The 20017-nt window shown below is 45.5% G+C and overlaps 1 protein-coding gene across 3 annotated transcripts in view; it reads right to left on the bottom strand.

The window, feature by feature from the left end:
- Positions 1-20017, bottom strand: part of SMOC1 (SPARC related modular calcium binding 1) — a 150150-nt gene that overhangs the window by 50721 nt on the left and 79412 nt on the right. For all 3 annotated transcript variants that reach the window (XM_073895427.1, XM_073895428.1, XM_025870476.2), the window contains exons 4-5: positions 2208-2307; positions 6-53 (exon numbers count right to left, since the gene is read on the bottom strand). In XM_073895427.1, the coding sequence (XP_073751528.1) occupies positions 6-53; positions 2208-2307 (148 nt within the window). The remainder of the gene's footprint in view (positions 1-5; positions 54-2207; positions 2308-20017) is intronic.

Below are 20017 nucleotides of genomic sequence, written 5' to 3'. Positions count from 1 at the left end.
CTCACCTTTCCTTCCTGAGTTACCCTGGCTCAAGGGCTTGTCGGTGACTGAACCTTGGGTAAAAGGGAAACAAAAACATAGACATTCAGAATGTATCCTGGTTGGTTTCTTTCAAAGAGCTGGCAAAGCCTGACACTGTGAGCACATGGTTATGTATATACATACATTGTATACACGTCTGGGGACATTATATACAAAGTACACACATACACGTCCTGTGGCGTTTGTTTAACATCAATGTCACTGATATCACAGTCCCAGTGAGATGAACCATGATTTCCAGGCAATAATCTTGACCAGATTTTTACAAAACTTCACCTCCACAGAACTCCCTTGGTGAACATTCCAGAAACTTCCCCTCACCTCCACTGCCCATCTCCCCCACTTCCCACCGCCTGCATGTTCTGAGCCATGTCCACTCAGTAGGGCCAACTGAAAAGAAGCCCCTCTTACTGCAAATACGATGACTGACATCCCTTGCTGGTTAGGGCAGGAAATCGGTGATTTTCCATCTGCATTAAGTAGAAAATTGTTGGCCCAATTGTACTGAATGGGCCAAAATAGTCTGAGGCATGGAAACAATTTTCTAGACTCAGCCTATTCCTCAAGGAGGGGGTAGTGTGTGTGTTTGGCCAAATGCTTTGCCCTGCACATGCTAGGATGCCATGCGCACCCATCCTGTGGTCCCGACCCCATGGCACCTGTCTTCTCCATGAAGCCCACACATGCAGGGCAGAGCCAGCACACACACGTAAGGACATCTGCGGAGGTCCCGCCACCAAGAGAAAAAAAAAAAAAAAGAATCCCTATTTTCTCATTCCATAGCATACTCCTTCTCCATATATTAGTTTTGTGAGTATTCAATTATATTACCCTGCATGGCTTGTTTCTAGTGCATTTGTTTGCTTTAAATGAAACTTTCCAGGTCATTTGCAAGGAGGGCTCATTCCTGCCCCTCCCCACACCAACCCCAATTAAGGTTTCCAGTTTCCATGTAAACCACAAATAAAGTAAACTTTCCATTTTGGCCTGCAAATCTTGGTTTCCTAATGTAGATACTTATTGCCCTTTCTTACCATTCCCTCTATATAGCACGGCCAGTAGAAAAATGAATAAATCTTGTGAAAAAGAAATGTTAGGATAGCAGGACTGCTAGCCCTTGGAATTTCTCATAGGCTTTAGAATACTGCTTTATACTTTGCTTGGACTTAAATATTCAAGATAAGTAAATAAATAAAACCTCATACACACAGATACGAAGAAATATGAAGCAGCTGGTGGCTGGACGGGCTTTTTTGAATGAGGGCTGAGCCACACAGTGAATTAAGGGAGTGACTCCCAAGTCCCCTACCATCTGAATGGAAATAGAAAGTGTGGGGTTTGTGTAAATCCAAACCCATGATCCCATGAGGTTGACCTAAGAGCAAAAATTCTCTGTGCTCATAGAGTTGGCAAGGATTTAATTTCTCTATGGACTGGTGTAGTGGGTCACTATGAAGCAATGATTCCCTCCCTCATCTAGTCATCAAAACCACCTGAGAAGCTTTGCAAACAGGTGGCCTCCAGGTCCCCCTCCATACCTACTGGATCAGACTAAAGAAGGTGGAGCCTCGACACCTGGGCTCTTTTTAATTCCCCAGGCTCTGCTGCTAACAGCCAGATTTGAGGGCCACTGTGATGAACGTTTTCCATTCGTCTACATTACATTGTTCGGGGGAGGAGGGGCAGATATATGGCACGCGGGCCACCACTCTCTCCTCGTGTAGCCATGACAGACATCACTAGTTGATCATTCAGCCTTAAAACCCATTCGGTTTTAAGATCGGTTTTAAGATCCATCTCAATGATGTGCTCCCAAGGCCACTGGCAACCAGAGCGCCCTGGCTAAAAACGTATATGCCATTCTCTAGGGATTACAGCTGGGGCTTGGGAAGAGAGCATTGAACCAGAAACCTAAACTCAAAATAAAGAAATATATACACACAGGCATATATTGACCCAATGGCCCAGCTACCTACAGAGCAAGTGTGTCAGCGTGGACCAGCTACCTACAGAGCAGTGTGTCAGCCCTCTCTGACCTGGAAGAGGGCTCCTAACCACCCCCTGTCTTTCAACCATTTTTCCAAGGTTCCCCCACGAGATGCAAGAGACCAGCTAGGGGGTCTCTCTCCAACTCTTTTCTTTCTTCCCGCCCCTCCCTACGGTACCTGAACATACAGGAGTTTTATTCTGCACAGAAGAGCCACTGATGGGCTTCCCATCTGGGGTGACACACCAGCAGTACCCTGTGTAAGTATGGCACTGCACCTGTTCAGGGAAGCAGGGGAGGGGAAAAGAACCGTAAGTCGTGGGTCACCATATCAACAGTCAGCTCCCACCCCTTCCAAAGCATTGCCACCGTGGTGGAGGAGCTCCTTCCACCTCTCACCCAGCACCAGTCCCCACTGTCTCCTGCAGGTGGGTCAGTCAGTTGACAACATGGATTATACATCTTCTGTGTGACTCCCAGGCACAACCACAGCAACCTAGCTACGTCCTTCTTATGACGTGTAATGCTGAATATCTTATATCCTACCTAGATATAAGATAGTAAGTGACATCCTCTTCATTCTCCCCCCTCCCAAACGCTGGCATACTCTCCCAACAACTGTAAAAAATTCTGCGTGGTGAACTAATTTGGCAAGTACACGTTGGGATGTCACCATGGCAGGCTGTAATGACCCTTCCCTAACAAGCAGCGACAAGTAGTGGGCTCTTCCTCCTTTTCTAGCTTCCCCCAGCATCTGGCCATATAATCGGCCTGCCTATTGATCAGGTGGCTCTCCTGAGACCAGGGCACAAACTAGCGGTTGCCCACTAGATGACAGGGTTAAGGTAAGAACAAAGTCCCTTGACCCTACAGCTTCTAGTTCTAGATGCCCTGCTGCTCCTCTGTGTGATCATCCTCAAGCCTCCATAATTCGGTCCACCCTATCTGGGAATAGTAAATACAAATGAGGCTTTCGTTTCATTTGGGGTGACTCTCCTCTCTCTTCCAACAGCCATCACTCTGTCCACTTCCTCTCACTGCACCCCATCCCACCACCCTCCTTCCCATCCATTTCCCAACATGGAGTTCCTAAACACAAACCAGTGCTGAAAACCACTCCATGACTTGCCATTGGATTCAGGATAGCGATTAAGCTCATTAATGTGGGCTCAAGGTCACGGCGATCTGCCCCCTGCCTATCCCCGAAGCCTCATTTTACACCCACGTCTCCACATACACCCTCCAGTGGAACCACAGTGAACCCTTTGAAGCCCGCAAACATACCCTAGGATTTCATGATTCTGAATATTTGTCTGTTCCCACTCTTCAGTGGTCCGGGATACCATTCCCCAAATCATCCCCAACCCTCTCCTAATCCCTTTGTATTTCCACCCATTTCATGACACGCTTTCTCTGCAAAGCAGTCCCAGCCTCCCCTCCATACACCCTGGCTCTCTAAATTCAGCCCTTATCTCCCCATCAAGACTGTGACCTTCCTAAGGCAAGGGACTGCATCCTGGTTATTTTCTATCTTCTAAGCATCCAGCAGAATGCCTGGCATTTACTGCAGGCCTTTGATGAGTTGAGTAAGTGCTTAATTATCATATTTCCTCAATTCTTGGTCCCCATCAATTCTAAAAATGTAGCATCAATTTAAACAGTCCCGCCACATTAAACATGGGCCTCACGGACAGGAGGGGTGCCAGCTGCAAAGATATCAACAGGCGGGGTAAAAAAATTGCCTCTTGGGATCAAGGACATATTGGAATCAAGGATGGACAGTAACAGCATACAAATTGACTGGTGAAGTACATAGGGGTATATAGGCAAGAGAGATCTAATGGCCTGGGTGAAATTCAGAAATGATAAGAAAGGCAGAAAAGCTCCAGAATGGCTTCTGCTTTTGTGTGGGTACCAAAAGCTGTAGTTTTCCCCAAGACTAGTTGTTTTACTACAGACCTACCCACAGAAGTCAGGATAAGAACAAACTGGAGGGCATCTTGTTTCTACCAGTATGACGACTGGGTATAAATGAGGTGTTTACCTCCACTGTCCCGTGTAAAGAAACTACATTCAATGCCTTTACTCCAGTACCATATTCCAGTCCCACTTCACCTCATGGAGACATCTATAAACCCAGTGCCTATCGCTGCTGCCTCAGATGCTCACCCACGATCAGTATCTTGGGTTGAGTCAGTGCTACCTCCTGAGAAAGCCTAAAAATGGAATGGAAGAAACCCAGACAGACCTGGGTTTGAATCTGGATCGAGCCAGTTACAAATTAGGCATGTTACTTAGCTCTTTGAGCCCCAACTATAAAATGGGGAGAACAACGCCAAACCTGGAGGGCCCTGGCAAGGAAAACAGACAGTGTGAGTCCAGTGCCTGGCACGGGAGATGGCTGGGTACAAGGTGGCCCCGGCGATGATCGCTCTCAGCTGTGTCAGAGACACCTGGCAAGCCGGCCCCCTCCCGGGCCAGAGCTCCCCTAGTAAACTTCAGAGGCTTGGGTGGGAAACGCCACTGGAAACTTGGGAATTTTCCCCTTCAGATTCTGTCAGCCCTGCAGGGGACAGTTCCTAGATGATTTCTCACCAGCGGCAGCATTTTAATGGGGCCTGGCTGGCTGCTTTCTCCTCCCTGGCCAATAATCACCTGTGGGGAAACCAGTCCCCAGAGCTGGGCTGCCACACTGACTCACTCCCAGGCCCCTTGGCTCCCATGGCCAAGGCCAGCTTCCCTCTCCATGAAGACTCTACCCGCCTCCCCCCATCCCCCACCCCCCCACCCCCTGCCAAGTCCAACACTGGAAGCAGTGCCTCTGGACCAGTGCTGCCTGCTGGGGCTGGGTGCTACGGTCACTCAGGCTGCAGAGAATGGCTGGACAAAAGCCCTCTCCTCCCAGGCGTGCAGAGTTCCAGCCAAAGCTACTGAGGAGTGAACTAAATGCATGAGTAGGAGGCTAAACCCAACGCTTTGTTTCAGGGGATATAATCTGACCTCTGGGCTAAGCAGGTCCCCAGGGCCACAAACTCACTGAGTGTGCCCATTGTATCCCTACAGGCATGTGGACGCTGCCTCCCAGCCCCCAGCCAGGCCCACAGGCCCAAACACAGCCCCTTTTACCCCAGGGCTCTCAGCATTTTCCTTGGACCAGGCTCCAAGGAATAGACTCCAGATTACAAAATCCTCAGGCTGGGAGGAACTCAGGAGGTGACCCGCAAGGTCACTTCCCTTTGCCAAAGGAGCCCCATGTTGTTCACTCATGATTCTCAATCAAGAGGTTGTTTGTAAGTTGTCTTGGGGAGTTTTCAAGATGTCCTCTAGAAGAAAAAGAAGTTACATGGAGACAGAAAGCAAGCGTCATGGAGTCAGAATGCAGCCCACTTAACTGACTAGCTCCACCACTGAAGTTAAGTTAACCACTTATCTTTCCAACCCTCTGCAGCCTTGGAAAGGTCCTTAATCAAACCAAGCCTCAGACTGTCCCTGTCTACTTAAAAACTGGAGATAATTATGGGGTGCCTGGCTGCCTCCACGGTTAAGCATGCCACTCTTGGTTTCAGCTCAGGTCATGATCTCAGTGTTATGAGATCGAGCCCCATGGCGGGTTCCGCACTCAGTGCGGAGTCTGCTTGAGATTCTCTCTCTCCCTCTCCCTCTGCCCCTCCCCCCACTCGTGCTCTCTGTATCTCTTTAAAAACAAATAAATAAAATATTTTTTAAAAATAACTGGAGACAATTACACTTACCTCACTCTGTTATTGAGAGGATTAAATTAGATAATGTAAATAAAGCACTGAGCTCGCATGGTAAGTGCCTGGTTAAGCTTAGGTATTTATTTTTATTATCATCGTGTTATTTTTGAGCAAACTATCTGTACACTCAAAAAGGGCACAGCCAGATTCTCCGATGGAAACCAAAGAACATTCTATTCTGAACAGTCCCAGCAGAAGGGGTAAATTCAGCAAAAAGTTTGAAAACCTTAGTGGGAGAAGGGAAATTTTGTTTTCATACAGAAACAGTTTAATTACTCTCAGAGGAGAGAAGTAAGGCTTCTTGCAGAAAAGCAGTCAGGCTGTAAATTCTATAGAATTGATGGTTTATATACACACAATCAACATGTAAATTCTACCTAGTTTGGTTTCCTCCCTTGAAAACTTATTTAAGGTTTTAAATTAATAAGTAATCCCCTTTGGTCTACCTCCCCCCATCCCAGCCTAAAATTAATCAACTTTCATATTTAATTTATGGGAAAATTGTGGGCCACAAGGAATTGAAAAGGTAATTAGCCATTTCTAGCATCTCACTATGTGGCTCTCAAAGTTCAGGGTTGTTCCAGGCCCACAGGTATAGATACAAACCATGGAATTTGCTCCCATTCCTCTCTGGAGCATCCTGGGAAAGCTGAAATGTCAACTGAAGGGTTTTCCTTCAGAGACAAAAAGTGTTTGTACATCAACCTCAGTGAAATTACTCACGGCTTAACCGTACTGTTGACTAGGACTGGCATACTTAATATAGGCTTTTATACACCAAGAATGTTGTATGTGAACCTCTCAGTAACCATAAATCCAAAACCTATAATTGATACACAAAAAGAAAGGAAAAAAGCCCAACATAACACTACAGAAACTCATCAATCACAAAGAAAGAGAACAAAGGGAGAAAGGAACAGAGAACAAAACAATCAGAAAACAATTAACAAAATGTCGATAAATCCATACCTATCAATAATTATTTTAAATGTAAATGGCCTAAATGCTCCAATCAAAAGACAGAGGGTGGCAGAATGGATTAAAAAAGCAAAAACCATCTAAATGCTGCCTAAAAGAGACTTATCTCAGACTTAAAGATACAAATAGACTGAAAGTGAGGGGATGGAAAAATATTTACCATGCAATTGGAAGTGAAAAAAGAAGCCAGGGTAGCAACACTAATACCAGATGAAATAGACTTTAAAACAAAGAATATAGGGCGCCTGGGTGGCTCAGTCGGTTAAGCGTCTGCCTTCGGCTCAGGTCATGATCCTGGAGTCCCGGGATCGAGTCCCGCATCGGGCTCCCTGCTCGGCAGGGAGTCTGCTTCTCCCTCTGACCCTCCCCCCTCTCGTGCTCTCATCTCTCATTCTCTCTCTCAAATAAATAAAGAAAATCTTAAAAAAAAAAAACAAAGAATATAACAAGAGACAAAGAAAGGCATTACATAACGATAAAGGGATCAACCCAACAAGAGGATATAACAATTGCAAATATCTGTGCACCCAACATTGGAGAACCTAAATACATAAGGCAGATATTAACGGACATAAAGAGAGAAATTGATGGTAATAATAGTAGGGGACTTTAACATCCTACTTGCATCAGAGGATAGAGCAGGGAGGCAGAAAATCACTAAAGGTACTTAAAAACAGTATGTTTTTAGGTGAGCAAATTTCATCTCTGACTCATATACTTAAATATTTTTGGCAAGAAGCCCTTTGCATAAACAGCCCAGTGGTATATTTCAGGTCAACCTCTGTCCAAATTAAGACAAATGTGAAATTATTTTAAGCCTGTTCAACATTAGCCCAACTCCTGGACATCTGGAAGAACGTGGGAGGCTAACACTCTCAACAAATGCAGTGAAGTAACTGATGAGTACAGAGAAGCAGAGCAAACACCAGCTCCCAGGATAAAGCAGATTGGGGACTGAAGGCAAGCACAGCAGTGAGAAAAACAAAGAAGACTCCCAGACTATGCATACAGACAACTGTCCCCCACTGCTTCCATGCCCCCCATGGAAAAAAACACCTCTTCTACTTCACAGCGGCTTTTCACTCACCACCAATGATCTCACTGGGCCTTCCGAGTCACGCTGTGTGCAAGTCCTTTACAGGAGAGGCACGTGAAGCAGAGGTTATGCGTTCAAACGTCACAGCTGGTTCCTAACAGCATAAGAATTTGGATCCCTGGGGTGCCTGGGTGGCTCAGTCAGTGAAGCAGCTGCCTTCGGCTCAGGTCCCGATCCCAGGGTCCTCGGATCCAGCCCTGCATCGGGCTCCTTGTTCAGTGGGGAGTCTGCTTCTCCCTCTCCCTCTGCCCCGCCCCCTGCTTGTTCTCTCTCTCTCTCTCAAATAAATAAATAAATAAGAAATCTTAAAAAAAAAAAAAGAATTTGTATCCCTGGCTCCAAACTACCATAAAATTTCAGAATTGATGGAGCTGGGAAAAAACAACAACAAAAAAAACCCCATAATGATCACCAGCCTAACCCAAACATTTTACAAAGGAGGAAACAGGTCTAGAGACAGAGACGTGACATGATCAGTTTCCCTAGAACAGCTCTCTCCGATCACATGATCACAGCTGGAAGCCCCCCGGACCTAGAAGGGAGGAGAAAGGCATGGCTCCTGGTGCTGGCTTCTGAGGGAACTGACAGGGTCTCTTTGTGCCTTGTAATTCTCTGGCATGTGGAACTCTTCTGGGGGAGATGGTTGGGGCGGGGGAGATGGGAGATGGGATAAATATTCGAATCAAGGAGGCGGCTGGAAGAGTCTTTTGCGCCAGCTAGAGTGAGAGGCTGTTTCTGGCGTGGTTCGCGTGACGGTATGGGGGGCCTCCACCGTGGCCCCTGGCTGGCCTGCTTTCCTCTGGCTGTCCTTGGGGGGCTTCTCTGACAGGGGTGGGACCTCGCGTCCCAGAGTAGCTTCTCTGTTGTTGGACTGTTGCTCTCCTTGCTGTCAAGGGCCCCCAGATACCCTCGGCCAGTCTTGCCTGCTTCTAACTCCTGCCACACTAATGTGGTTTTGAATACGGCTGGTGTTCTAGGAAGTGTGACTAGGAATTATTGAGGATGAAGGGGTTCTCTAGCCAAATAACTTTGGAAACACTGGGTTAAATAAAATGAAAATATTTCTTGACCGCACAACTTCTCAGAGTCTTCAGTCAGATCATGATTTAGCTCGAAGAGTAAGATTCTGTTTGCAGCAACTCCTGAACTTATTTAACTGGGGGTCCCTCCCTTAATTTTGTTGGGGAACATTTTGCGGTACTAGTGTTCTCTGAAACATGCTTTTAGAAGAAAGCAGTGTAACGAGGTGCAAGGCCTTGCTGCGTTTCCTTGCTTTTCCCGGTCCAACCTTCTCAGAGCCCCAGATCAGGTTCTCATTTTAGCTCAATCTTCCTGAAATAATTTCCCTCCGGCAAACCCCCACCACCTTTTTGTAACGCTTTCTCAAGCTCTGTCTCTGTTTCGAAATCCATCTTGAGTTGCCTCGGACCTTCACTGACAACTGGGATCCCCTCCAAGGCACAGCACCTTCTCAGCCCATGGCTTCATCTCCCTCCCCACTCTTTTCTTTGTTCCTCTTTTGTAAAATAGAAAATGTGAGTCATCCGCAAAGGGACAGGCTTGATCCAGCATTCTTAGTAGCAACCCCCAAACCTGTCATGAGACAATTACTATCATGTACACGCACACTTCCCGGTGGGAAACAGGGAAACTATGAAGCAGGAGGCATGTGGATATTTGTCTGACTCTCTTCTGGCAGCGGGAGTAAAAGACTTTTTTCTTTCTTTAGAATCTTTCTTTCTTTTTCTTCCTTCCTTCTTTCTTTCTCTTTCTTCTTTCTTTTTCTTTCTCTTTCTTCCTTCCTTCCTTTCTTTCTTCTTTCTTTCTTTCTTATCTGCCAATTGCCCCAGATCAGTTAGCAGGTACTCTGGCTTAAGTTAATGCACACTGAAAGTTCAGCATCTTGCTATTGGTCCAACTGATAACTGTGTTTCGGGGTGGTATTTCCGGCGGCCCCACTTTCCTTTTGTCCGCATTCCCTACAGGAGCTCGGAGAAACTGTGTTTCTCCGTGGGTGTCACAGGCCCTAGCTGAAAGAATGATGAGGCCCCGGGCCGTCTGAGATGACTGCTTGTTCCCCTAGAATAGCTCTCTCCTTCAGAAGCTGCCAGAGAACATGCTTTCCCGGGTGTGCATTAGATGCACCTGGAGGCCTTGGGACACCATGGCTGGGCCCCACCCACACAGTTTCTGGATTCCTTGGGTCTGGGATCAGTTGGAGAATTTGCATTTCTAACGAGTTCCCACGTGCTGCTGAGGGCACAGGAACCACAGTTCAGGAGCTACTGCTTTAAGGGAAACTTCCCCCACCTCGCCCTTTCTGGCATTTATCGTGAAACCCTTGAGAAACAAGTACTTTTCTAGGTGGGAATTTGGAAACAAGGAGCCTTATGACCATACTTCACTCGCAAGTTTTTAACGTTCCAGTTGTTTTGATGACACATGGTCTTCTAATTCATGGGTCTAGTGATTGCAGCATTAAATCTTCTGGGTGATTTCACACATGGAAGAGAGTTCGATTGCAGTGAGAAGAAAGGGGGAAGAGGGAAGGGATGGTGTAATTCTTTTGGTCTGGCTAGCATGAGCTGTTTTCTCCTCGGTTTGGAAAAGCTTATCCCACAAGCGTCCCCTCATCTTTAGTCAGGTTTGGCTCAGAAGCAACAAGATGCAGAAGGAAAAACATGGCTTTGGAGTCAAAGTGAAGGGGTTTAAATACCAATCTTTGCCACAAGCTGTGTGACTTTGGCAAAGTCACTTAACCTCTCTGAACCTGTCTAGGATACCGAGCTAATGGCGCCCACATTGAAGGCTGTTGAGAAGACAAAATGAGACAAGATATATAAAGCATCTCCAGTGGTGTGGGGTGTAGAGGATGCACTCAGCACAAACTGATTTGTCCTTTTCCCCGGCCCTTTGCAGGCAAGATGGAGGTCAGAGCTTCAAAGTGCCACTATTTTTTGTTGGCTGTAGACACCGTCTCTTGCCTTGTGCCAGGTTAGGGAAGCCTATGTGTCGGGGAATGAGGGGCTTTCCTTTCAGAATATTTACCTCATCCTCTAGAGTTTAATGGAGGATTTGCAGGGAAGGAAGATAATCTTACAATTTCAAATCCTCCTAAATATGGGAGTCTTGGTTGACTATGTTTTTATGTGTTGAGGGTGTAACAGAGCTGCCGGCATGGTATTTGTTGGAAGTGGTGTGTTTAGAAAGAGAGACAGAGGCATTCTTCCCTAGGCTGTTTATGACTACATCCCAGTTTTGGGAAGGACACTCTGTAAGAGGGGCCTTGGCAAACTGAAATCAGAGGAAAAAGAGACATAAATCCCTATGATATGGGAATGACTGATAGAAGTAAGGATTTTTGCCAGGGCAAAAAGGAGTATTTGTTGGCTAAAAGAGAGAATTTCATAAGGACATAATGATGTCTGTCTTTAGACTTTGCTGTGGAACATGAGATTTCTGTGGCTTCAGTAAGTCCTAAAGCTAGGACGGGGGTCATCTGTTGCCAATTATAGCTCTCCAGTCAATGTAGAGAAGGACTTGCCTAATAAATTGTCCCAAAATGCATTACGTATGCTGGTGGTGATAAGCTTCCCATCCCTGGTGGCAATAGGGCAGAAGGTAGATGACTGGGTCCTGAGCCCTGGATTGAGACAGGGTAGGGACAGGAAGGGGCAGATGAACTAGATACCTCTGAGGTCTCCTTTTACCCAAAAGTTCTGCGATTCTACAACTCTGCTCTAAATTGAACATCTGCTGCTTAGGAGTAAGGTGGAAATCTACAAACTGGTACCGAATTATCAGGTAAGACCGCTCTTCCAAGTATCTGATGAACATTTTTTGTATTTTTTTCAAAAAGTGTAAACATCTTCCCCTCAACACACACATAAGGGATGCTTTAAAAACCTGAGTGTTAGAACCTCAGGGACCCAGAGGACTTTCCTTAACTCCATTCCTTCTGTCTGGTGCCTGGAATGGCCCAGGTTTTGTAAGTAGCAAATACAGCACCTCTTGTTTACTCGCTTTTATTTTCATGTGGCGGGGGGGGGGGGGGGCAAATATGCTTTTCTTTCTTTTTAAAATTTTTTTATTTTAGTATAGTTGAATCAAATATGCTTTTTTGTTTAAAAAAAAAAAAAGTACCCAGTAATAAAGCCGTTCATGTGTAGGAGCTGTATTCAGAGCAGAACTGTGCAAATCTGGCCAGCAGTGGGCCAAAGGAGGGACAGGGGTGGCCTGCAGGAGTGGGTGCTCTTTCTTGTTTCCCCATCTGACTTCACTTTTAATGAAACTTTTCTGTCTGCATAACTCCCTCCTGTGTTCTTATTTATCACCTTTCCCTACTTTGGTGGGAAAAAAAAAATCCTACCCCTTAATTTTGTAGAAGAGCTTAGCTGATTGCCCCGCAGGGTCATCTCCTGGCACGTTGCGTGCAACCACAGGAGAGTGGCAATAGCCCTAAGTGCATGTGTATTAATGGCTCAGCCTGGAAGGTTCCTAAGTGTTTGCTACATGCCAGCTTGTGCCTCCCCACCCGACTGAACGTTAGCTACTGTCTCGTAAAATCCAAAAAAAGTGTGGAGGTCACCTCCCAGAGGCCATCAAGTGAACCTCCTTCCCAGGGCAGTTGCGCTCCCTCCCCTCCCCAGCAGCACCCCTGCTCGATGCCAGTTCAGTTCCCAGGATGGGAAGGTAAGGTCTCTGAGTCAGACATTCCATTTGTGGATTGTTCTACTGGTGAAAAGTTCTCCCTACTCTGAGTCAGAATCTGAGTCACTATAGAGTTTACTCAGTGATCCCGGGTCAGCCCCCTGGGACTACTCAGTAAAAAGCTATTGTCATCCACAAAGGTTTGAAGATGGTTCTCTGGATCCCTTTGGTCATCTCTCCCTCCACCCCCACCCCCACCTGTTGCTTTGTCTCACCTGTAAGTCAAACATATCTGGCTCCTTTGAGTATTCCTCTTGCGATACAATTTCCTCATCTTACTCAGGTGAGTCACCCTCCTAGGTGTGCTGGAGTTTGGCAACATCACTTTAAAAGATGGCAATGCCCTTTAGAGAGGCAGTAGAGAGTAGTGGTTAAGACCAAGACCGCTGGAGCCAGGCTACTTGGGTCTGGATCCTGACTCTCTACTTGCAAGTTATGTGATCCTAGGCAAGTGTACGGGGTCTGGGTGCTCCCAGCTAGGCATCTGAGCTCCCCACGGCCCTGGGTAAGTCTGTCCCCATGTTTGTCTGTCGTGGAAATGAAAGGTGCAAGCTCTGGGCAGTGTCTGCAGCTGATCTTCTGCAGGGGGGTGTACTTGGGAAGGAGGGAGGGATGGAGGCCTGATTCTCCAGCTTTCCTGCTGCCTGTGGGGAAAGGGAGGTTCAGTGGTGGGGGGTTTCAATCACCCTCTGTGCTGTTCTCTTTCTAAGTGCCTGGGCTGGAGCTATGAAGCTGGTCTGGATGTTCCTTTTTAGCTCATCCTCCTTCCCACCTCCACATTACAGAACTGTGCTTCCTACAATCACCTCTGCAGGCCTGAGTTGTGTGCCTAGCTTGCAAAGCAAATGATCCCAGCCAGTCTGGGAGAGGATGCTCTGTGGCCATTCAGCATCGAAGAGCAGGACAGAGCAGTGGCTGGGCAGGCGGGTCACCACAGAGCTTAATGGATACAGTGTTCAAGCATAAAGCAGGCTCCATCCACCCACACTGTCGTGCACTCCTCTGCATTGGACGGGGTGACTCCGGGGGTAACTGGTTCTCTCAACTGAAAAGAGGAGAATGGGGGCTCCCACCATGTACAAGAGTGTAGACGAGTCCTTCCTGCGCACGGAAGGATCAGGCCCTGTCCCTGCCATAATTCACAAAATTAAAAATTCCCTGTCACAGGACTGCCAATGAACGAGTGCAGGATTCAGTGAAAAATGTTCTGGCGCAAGATTGTGAAGATGGCTGCGCACAACTCTGTGAATGTTAAAAGCCACTGAATTGTACACTTGAAAGGATAAATGTCATGGAATGTGAATTATATCACTAAAGCTGTTATTTCACCTTTTTTTAGGTAGGCTCCACACCCAGCATGGAGCCCAGCGTGGGGCTTGAACTCACGACCCTGAGATCAAGACCTGAGCTAAGATCAGACTTAACTTAGCTTAACCGACTGTGCCACCCAGGTGCCCCTAAAGCTGTTATTTTAAAGAACAAAACCAGGTGGCCAGCTCGCAGGTCAGTTTGCTGACCTCTGAAAGAGCTCAACTAGTTCTCCCATTTTACCGTTGAGCAAACTGATACCTAAAGAGGAAGAAAACTAACATCTGCTGAATAGCAATTATGTGCTAAATAGTGGGCATTTTCATATAAATTATCATATGCAATATCTGGTTGTTTGGAACAAAAGCAATACAATGAAAAACATATGTAAAACAAGGACTATGATGCTCTGGGCACAGGAGATGTTCAAATTATAACGATAATAATGTGTTTATTGAGTATTTAACCAAAAAGGAACAAGAAAAGCAACAACCTGACCAACAGTGGGTCTATTTACCATTATGCCCCTTATACATAAAGGATGGGCTTGATTTTTTTTAACCGTGTAACTGCTTTAAAAAAAAAAAGAAGTTGGCATTGTGCACGTCACAGAAGGCTTGGGAAGCCTAGAGCAGGCCACCATCCACTGAAACATACAGAACTGGCTTTGTCTGGGGGCATCCAAAGGAGCCATTTATGGCAGAACACTCCAGCTTATGGATGCAGCCAGGGTTTTAGTACTTTACCTAGAAAGGCCTGTGCAGTGAGCAGAGACCCACATGGCTGCTCTCGGTAAGACAGCTCCACATAAAGACAAAAAGACATAGCTCCTAGACTCATTAAAGATAGGATGAATCCTTCCCCGATGACAATGCTCAGCACATTCCAGCCTGTCGATGTTCAATCTGCTGGGGGCAGCAAAGCATTGATACCTTCCATACTTGTGAGGAACCTGGAAGAGGAAGGGCCAGCTGGTAAACCCGGGGGATTCCAAGACAAGCAAGTCACGTCTCAGGCCCACAGGGGCAACTTTAGGAACGGTAACTCTGCACCATGGGGGTGAGGAGGAGGAGCTAAGAAAGGAATATTCACACCTGCTTCCTAACTTGACCCAGGCACTTAGGAAATAAATTGTAGTTCCCTAGGTTTTAGGAAACATAACGGTAAGAACTATAGAAATGCTGACAAGGGGAGCCCACCATCTTTGCCAAAAAAACCACAGAACTTTTTCTTTGCACTTCCAACTTCATAACAAAGCATCATCAAAAACAGTTACAGCTCCCCCGGCCCCTATAGGCAAAAAAAATGACCTCAGGAAATAAAAAAGCATGTGTATGTGTGCATTCGTGTGGGGAGCAGTGATTAGAACAAGTAAAAATGAGGAAAGTGTTAGTGCCAGATAAATCTTTATTAAGGAAGACTGTTCCTGGAACATGAAATCAAAGATGGGAAACAGAATTCATTTTGTCACATAGAAGTAACATTACAAATGCTGTTTTATATTCTATAGTATTGTTAGAACCATCCAGCTACACAAAAAATTCAAATGGCTTGGGAATGTATTCGATAACAGCCATGAATCAACCACATTGCACTCAAGACTGTGGAAGGCAATTTGGTGGTATGCATCAGATGCATTAAAAAGTCCATGTCCTTTTAGGGGTGCCTGGGTGGCTCATTCGGTTAAGCGTCTGCCTTCGGCTCAGGTCATGATCTCTGGGTCCTGGGATCGAGCCCCACCTCGGGCTCCCTGCTCAGCGGAGAGCCTGCTTCTCCCTCTCCTTCTGCCTGCCTCTCTTGCCTACTTGTACTCTCTCTCTATCTGTCAAATAAATAAATAAAATCTTTAAAAAAAAAAAAAAGTACATGTCCTTTTGACCCAATATTGGACTTCCAGAAATTGAATCCCCAAATTTCCAGGATTCATAGGGCAGTCACCCAGTGGAATACGATGCAGCCGTTAAAAACCAGGTAGAGAGGAGGGGGTCCAAGATGGCAGCTCAGGAAGAACCTGAACTCACCTCCTCTTGTGCCACATATAGATCTACAGCTGCATATGGATCATTTCTCCCCGAAAAAGATCTCAAAACTAGACGAACTCCTTCTCTTCAGCAAAGGATAAAAGGACCACATCAAAATGGGTGGCAGAGGCAGAGACATGGTCTCACCAAAAAAACCTCTCACACACACCCCAGCCATGTGGTGACCCACAAAAAGGAAGCCTCTCACCAGTTCAGCATCTCTCCGAGAGCCCCTGGGATCCACGCCAGAGAGATGAGCCCCCCCAAACACCTGTCTTAGAAAAGCAAGGGGCTGACATCCAAGGCACCCAAAATGCTATAAGAAACTGAGATTCCCCCCTTTAAAGGTCTCGCAGGCAGTCCTATTCAGCCCAGTGAATGAGCCAGTGCAAAAGCAATTTGAAAAGCACCTGGTCTATATGTAAAGGAGATTCATTTGCTGGTCTGGGGGTTTCTGCAGGAGAGGCAGGAGATATTGGGGCTCTCTCTAGAGACAAAGCGCCAGCAGATGCTATTTGGGTACTCTCCACCTACTATTGCAGGCAGGCCTGTTCAGACACAACACCCTCCCTAGCCCCACTGGGAGGTGGGGGGGAAGGGTGAGGAGGGTACAGTCCCAGCACGGTCCCCATTGCCCTGCTGAGGCCAGAAGGCACAGGTGGCTGCAGGGCCACCCTGCTCCCTAGCTGGGGTAGATAGGCACAAATGGCCATGGCATTCTCTCACTCCTTTGCTAAAGTCAGCAGCGCAAGTGGTAACACACTCTCCCACACCCTGACTGGGGCTGGTGACTTTGAGTGGTCATGGTTTTCTCCAGCCCCCAACCTGGGGCCAGCGAGCCCAGTGCAGACAAGGCACTCTCCAGCAGCATGGCTGAAGCCCTCAGGTGGGCACAGTTGCACCATTATCCTACTACATTTCTGAAGCCAGACAGTGGGCCCCACCCCTGAGCTCTCCAGCTGCCCTGCCAAAGTCAGAGCACACAAACTGCACAGGGGATACCCCTTGTCTGCCTGGCCCTGGTGGCCAAGGGGGCTGGCTTTCCTGAGCTCCAAGGGACTATAACAGACAGTTATAAATTCTAAGACAGTTCCCAGCAGGCCAACACCTTGTGCAGGCACAGCCCAGACAGCAGACTGAAACACGTACCCAGTCTTCCTGTGAAAAAGGCCTATTTACTTATCCTAGAGCTACAGCCTGTGGGACAGGATTCAGGTTTCCCACATTGCTAGAGGCTACTGAGGCACTCCCAGGGATCATAAGCAGGGAGACACCATTCTTGCACAACCCTTGGCCTTGCAACAGCTTGACAAAACCTCCCAGAAAGGAGTTTATATATTTATCTGGAGCCCCGAGTTTTGCAACTGTCACGCAGGGGACACCTCTGGATCCCGTGACCTGGAGGCTGGTAGGGATTTGACTGCAGCCCCACAGGACTATATATACATATACATATTCTTTAAAAGCATCTAAAAGCTGCTGCCTGAGGGTCTGGCTTCCAGTCGGCCTGAAACTTGGTGCTAAATGAGATTCTTTCCCCTGTACCACTGACAGGTCTTGACATACCCTCAACAACAGGGGCATATCAAGAATAAATCAGGTTGTTTAGACAATCACAAAAGTTCAGGAGACAACCAAGAACTAGGGCAAAGTTGAACTATATATAAGGTTCATCATCTACACAAGGCCACTGCTTCAAGAACTGGGAGAGATAGCTGTTTTGCCTAACGCATTGAAACAAACACAGGGAGTCAAACAAAATGAGGAAACAGAAATATGTTCCAAAAGAAAGAACAAGACAAAATCTCAGGAAAAGACCTCTGTAATGATCAGAGATAAGTAATCAAACTGGTGAAGAATTCAAATGATCATAAAGATGCTCACTGAATTTGGGAGAAGAATGGAGGAACTCAGTGAGAACTTCTCAGTGAGAGATAGGAAAAGTACCAAACAGAAGTCACAGTGCTAAAGAATACAAAAACTGAGCTGAAAAATACACGAGAAAGGTTCAACAGTAGGCTGAATGAAGCAGAAGAATGGATCAGCGAGCTGGAAGACAAAGCATTGGAATTCACCCAGACAGAGCAGCAAAAAGAAAAAAAGAATTTCAGAGGCAGCTGGGTGGCTCAGTTGGTTGGGCGTCCAACTCTTGATTTTGGCTCAGGTCATAGTCTCAGGGTTGTGAGATCAAGCCCCATGTCAAGCCCAGCATTGAGACATGCGTCAGGCTCCCCACTCAGTGGGGAGTCTGCTTGAGATTATCTCCCTGTCCCTCTGCCCCTCCTCTCTCTCTCTCTCTTTCTCTCTCCCTAAATAAATAAAACCTTAAAAGATAAAAGAACTGTAAAAATGGAGATAAGTTAAGAGACCTATAGGACAACATCAGGCAGAATAACATTCACATTTGAAGGGTCCCACAAGGAAAAGAGAAAAAGAAAGGGGCAGAAATCTTATCTGCCAAAACTCCCCAACCTGGGGGGAAAAAACAGACATCCAGGTCCAGGAAGCCCAGAGAGTTCCATATGAAATGAACCCAAAGAGATCCACACCGAGGCACATTGTAATTAAAATGTCATAAATTAAAGAGAGAATCTTAAAAGCATCAAGAGAAAAGCAACTTGTTATATACAAGGGAAACTGCACAAGGCTATGAACAGACTTTTCAGCAACTTCCAACCACAAATATTCTACCTGGCAAGGTTATCATTCAGAAGTGAAGAAGAGAGAAAGTTTTCCAGATAAGCAAAAGCTAAAAGAATTCATCATCACTAAACCAGCCTTATAAGAAATGTTAAAGGGACTTCTTCTAAACTAAAAAGAAATGGCACTAATTAACAACAAAAAAATGCAAAAGTAAAAATCTCACTGGAAACGGTAAATATATAGTAAAGGTAGTGATTAAGTCACTTATAAAGCCAGTGTGAAGGTTAAAAGACAAAAGTAGTAGAATTAACTAAAACGACATTAGTTATAAGATATATAAAATAAAAGGAGGTAAAGTGTAATGTCAAAAACATAAAAACCTTGGGGGGTGATAGTAAAAATGTGGACTTTTGGAATGTATCCAAATTCAAGTTGCTATCAACCAAAGTAGACTGTTATATACATAGTATGTTCTATGTAAACCTTGTGGTAACCACAAAGCAAAACTTATAGTAATACATAAAATAAAATGAGAAAGGAATCTAAACATAACACTAAAGACATTATACCACAAGGGAAGAGAGAAAAAGGAGCACAGAGAAACTACAAGAACAATCAGAAAACAATTAACAAAATGGCAATGATTACATATCTATCAATAAGTACTTTAAATGTCAATGAACTAAATTCTCCAGTCAAAAGACATAGAGTGGCTGAATGTATAAAAAAGAAAAAAACACAACAAGACCCATCTATACGCTGCCTATACAGAAGAGACTCACTTCAGAAGTAAGGACACACACAGACTGAAAGTGAAGGAATGGAAAAATATACTTCGTGCAAATGGAAAACAAGAGAAAGCTGGTGTAGCTAACTTATATATAACAAAATAGACTTTAAAACAAAGACTGTAATAAAAGTCAAAGAAAGGCATTATGTAATGATAAAGAGGTTAATCCATCAAAAAGATACATTTATAAATATATATATATATATACCCAACATAGGAACACCAAAATATATAAAGCAAGTATTAACAGACATAAAAGGGGAAATCAACAGCAATACAATAATAGCAGGGGACTTTAGCACCCTACTTACATCAATGGATAGATTATCCAGACAGAAAATGACACATTAGACCATACGGACTTAATAGATATACACAGAACAGTCCATCCAAAAGCAGCAGAATATACATTCTTCTTAAGTGCCCACGGAACATTCCCTATGATAGATCACATGGTAGGCCACAAAACAAATCTCAATAAACTGAAGAAAATTAAAATCATTTCAAGCATCTTTTCTGACCACAATGGTATGAAACTAAGAATCACTTACAAGAAGAAAACTGGAAAAACCAAAAACACTTGGAAATTAAACATGCTACCGAAAAACTACCAGAAAAAAAAAATCAAAGAAGAAATCAAAAAATACCTAGAGACAAATTAAAACAGAAAAATGACATAGCAAA

The sequence above is a fragment of the Callorhinus ursinus genome, unplaced genomic scaffold (genome assembly GCF_003265705.2).
Source record: "Callorhinus ursinus isolate GAN/ISIS: 27379988/994484 unplaced genomic scaffold, GSC_fseal_2.0 scaffold8, whole genome shotgun sequence".
Lineage (NCBI taxonomy): Eukaryota > Metazoa > Chordata > Mammalia > Carnivora > Otariidae > Callorhinus > Callorhinus ursinus.
Note: the sequence above shows the minus strand (reverse complement) of the source record. Positions and strands in the feature narration are given on the sequence as shown.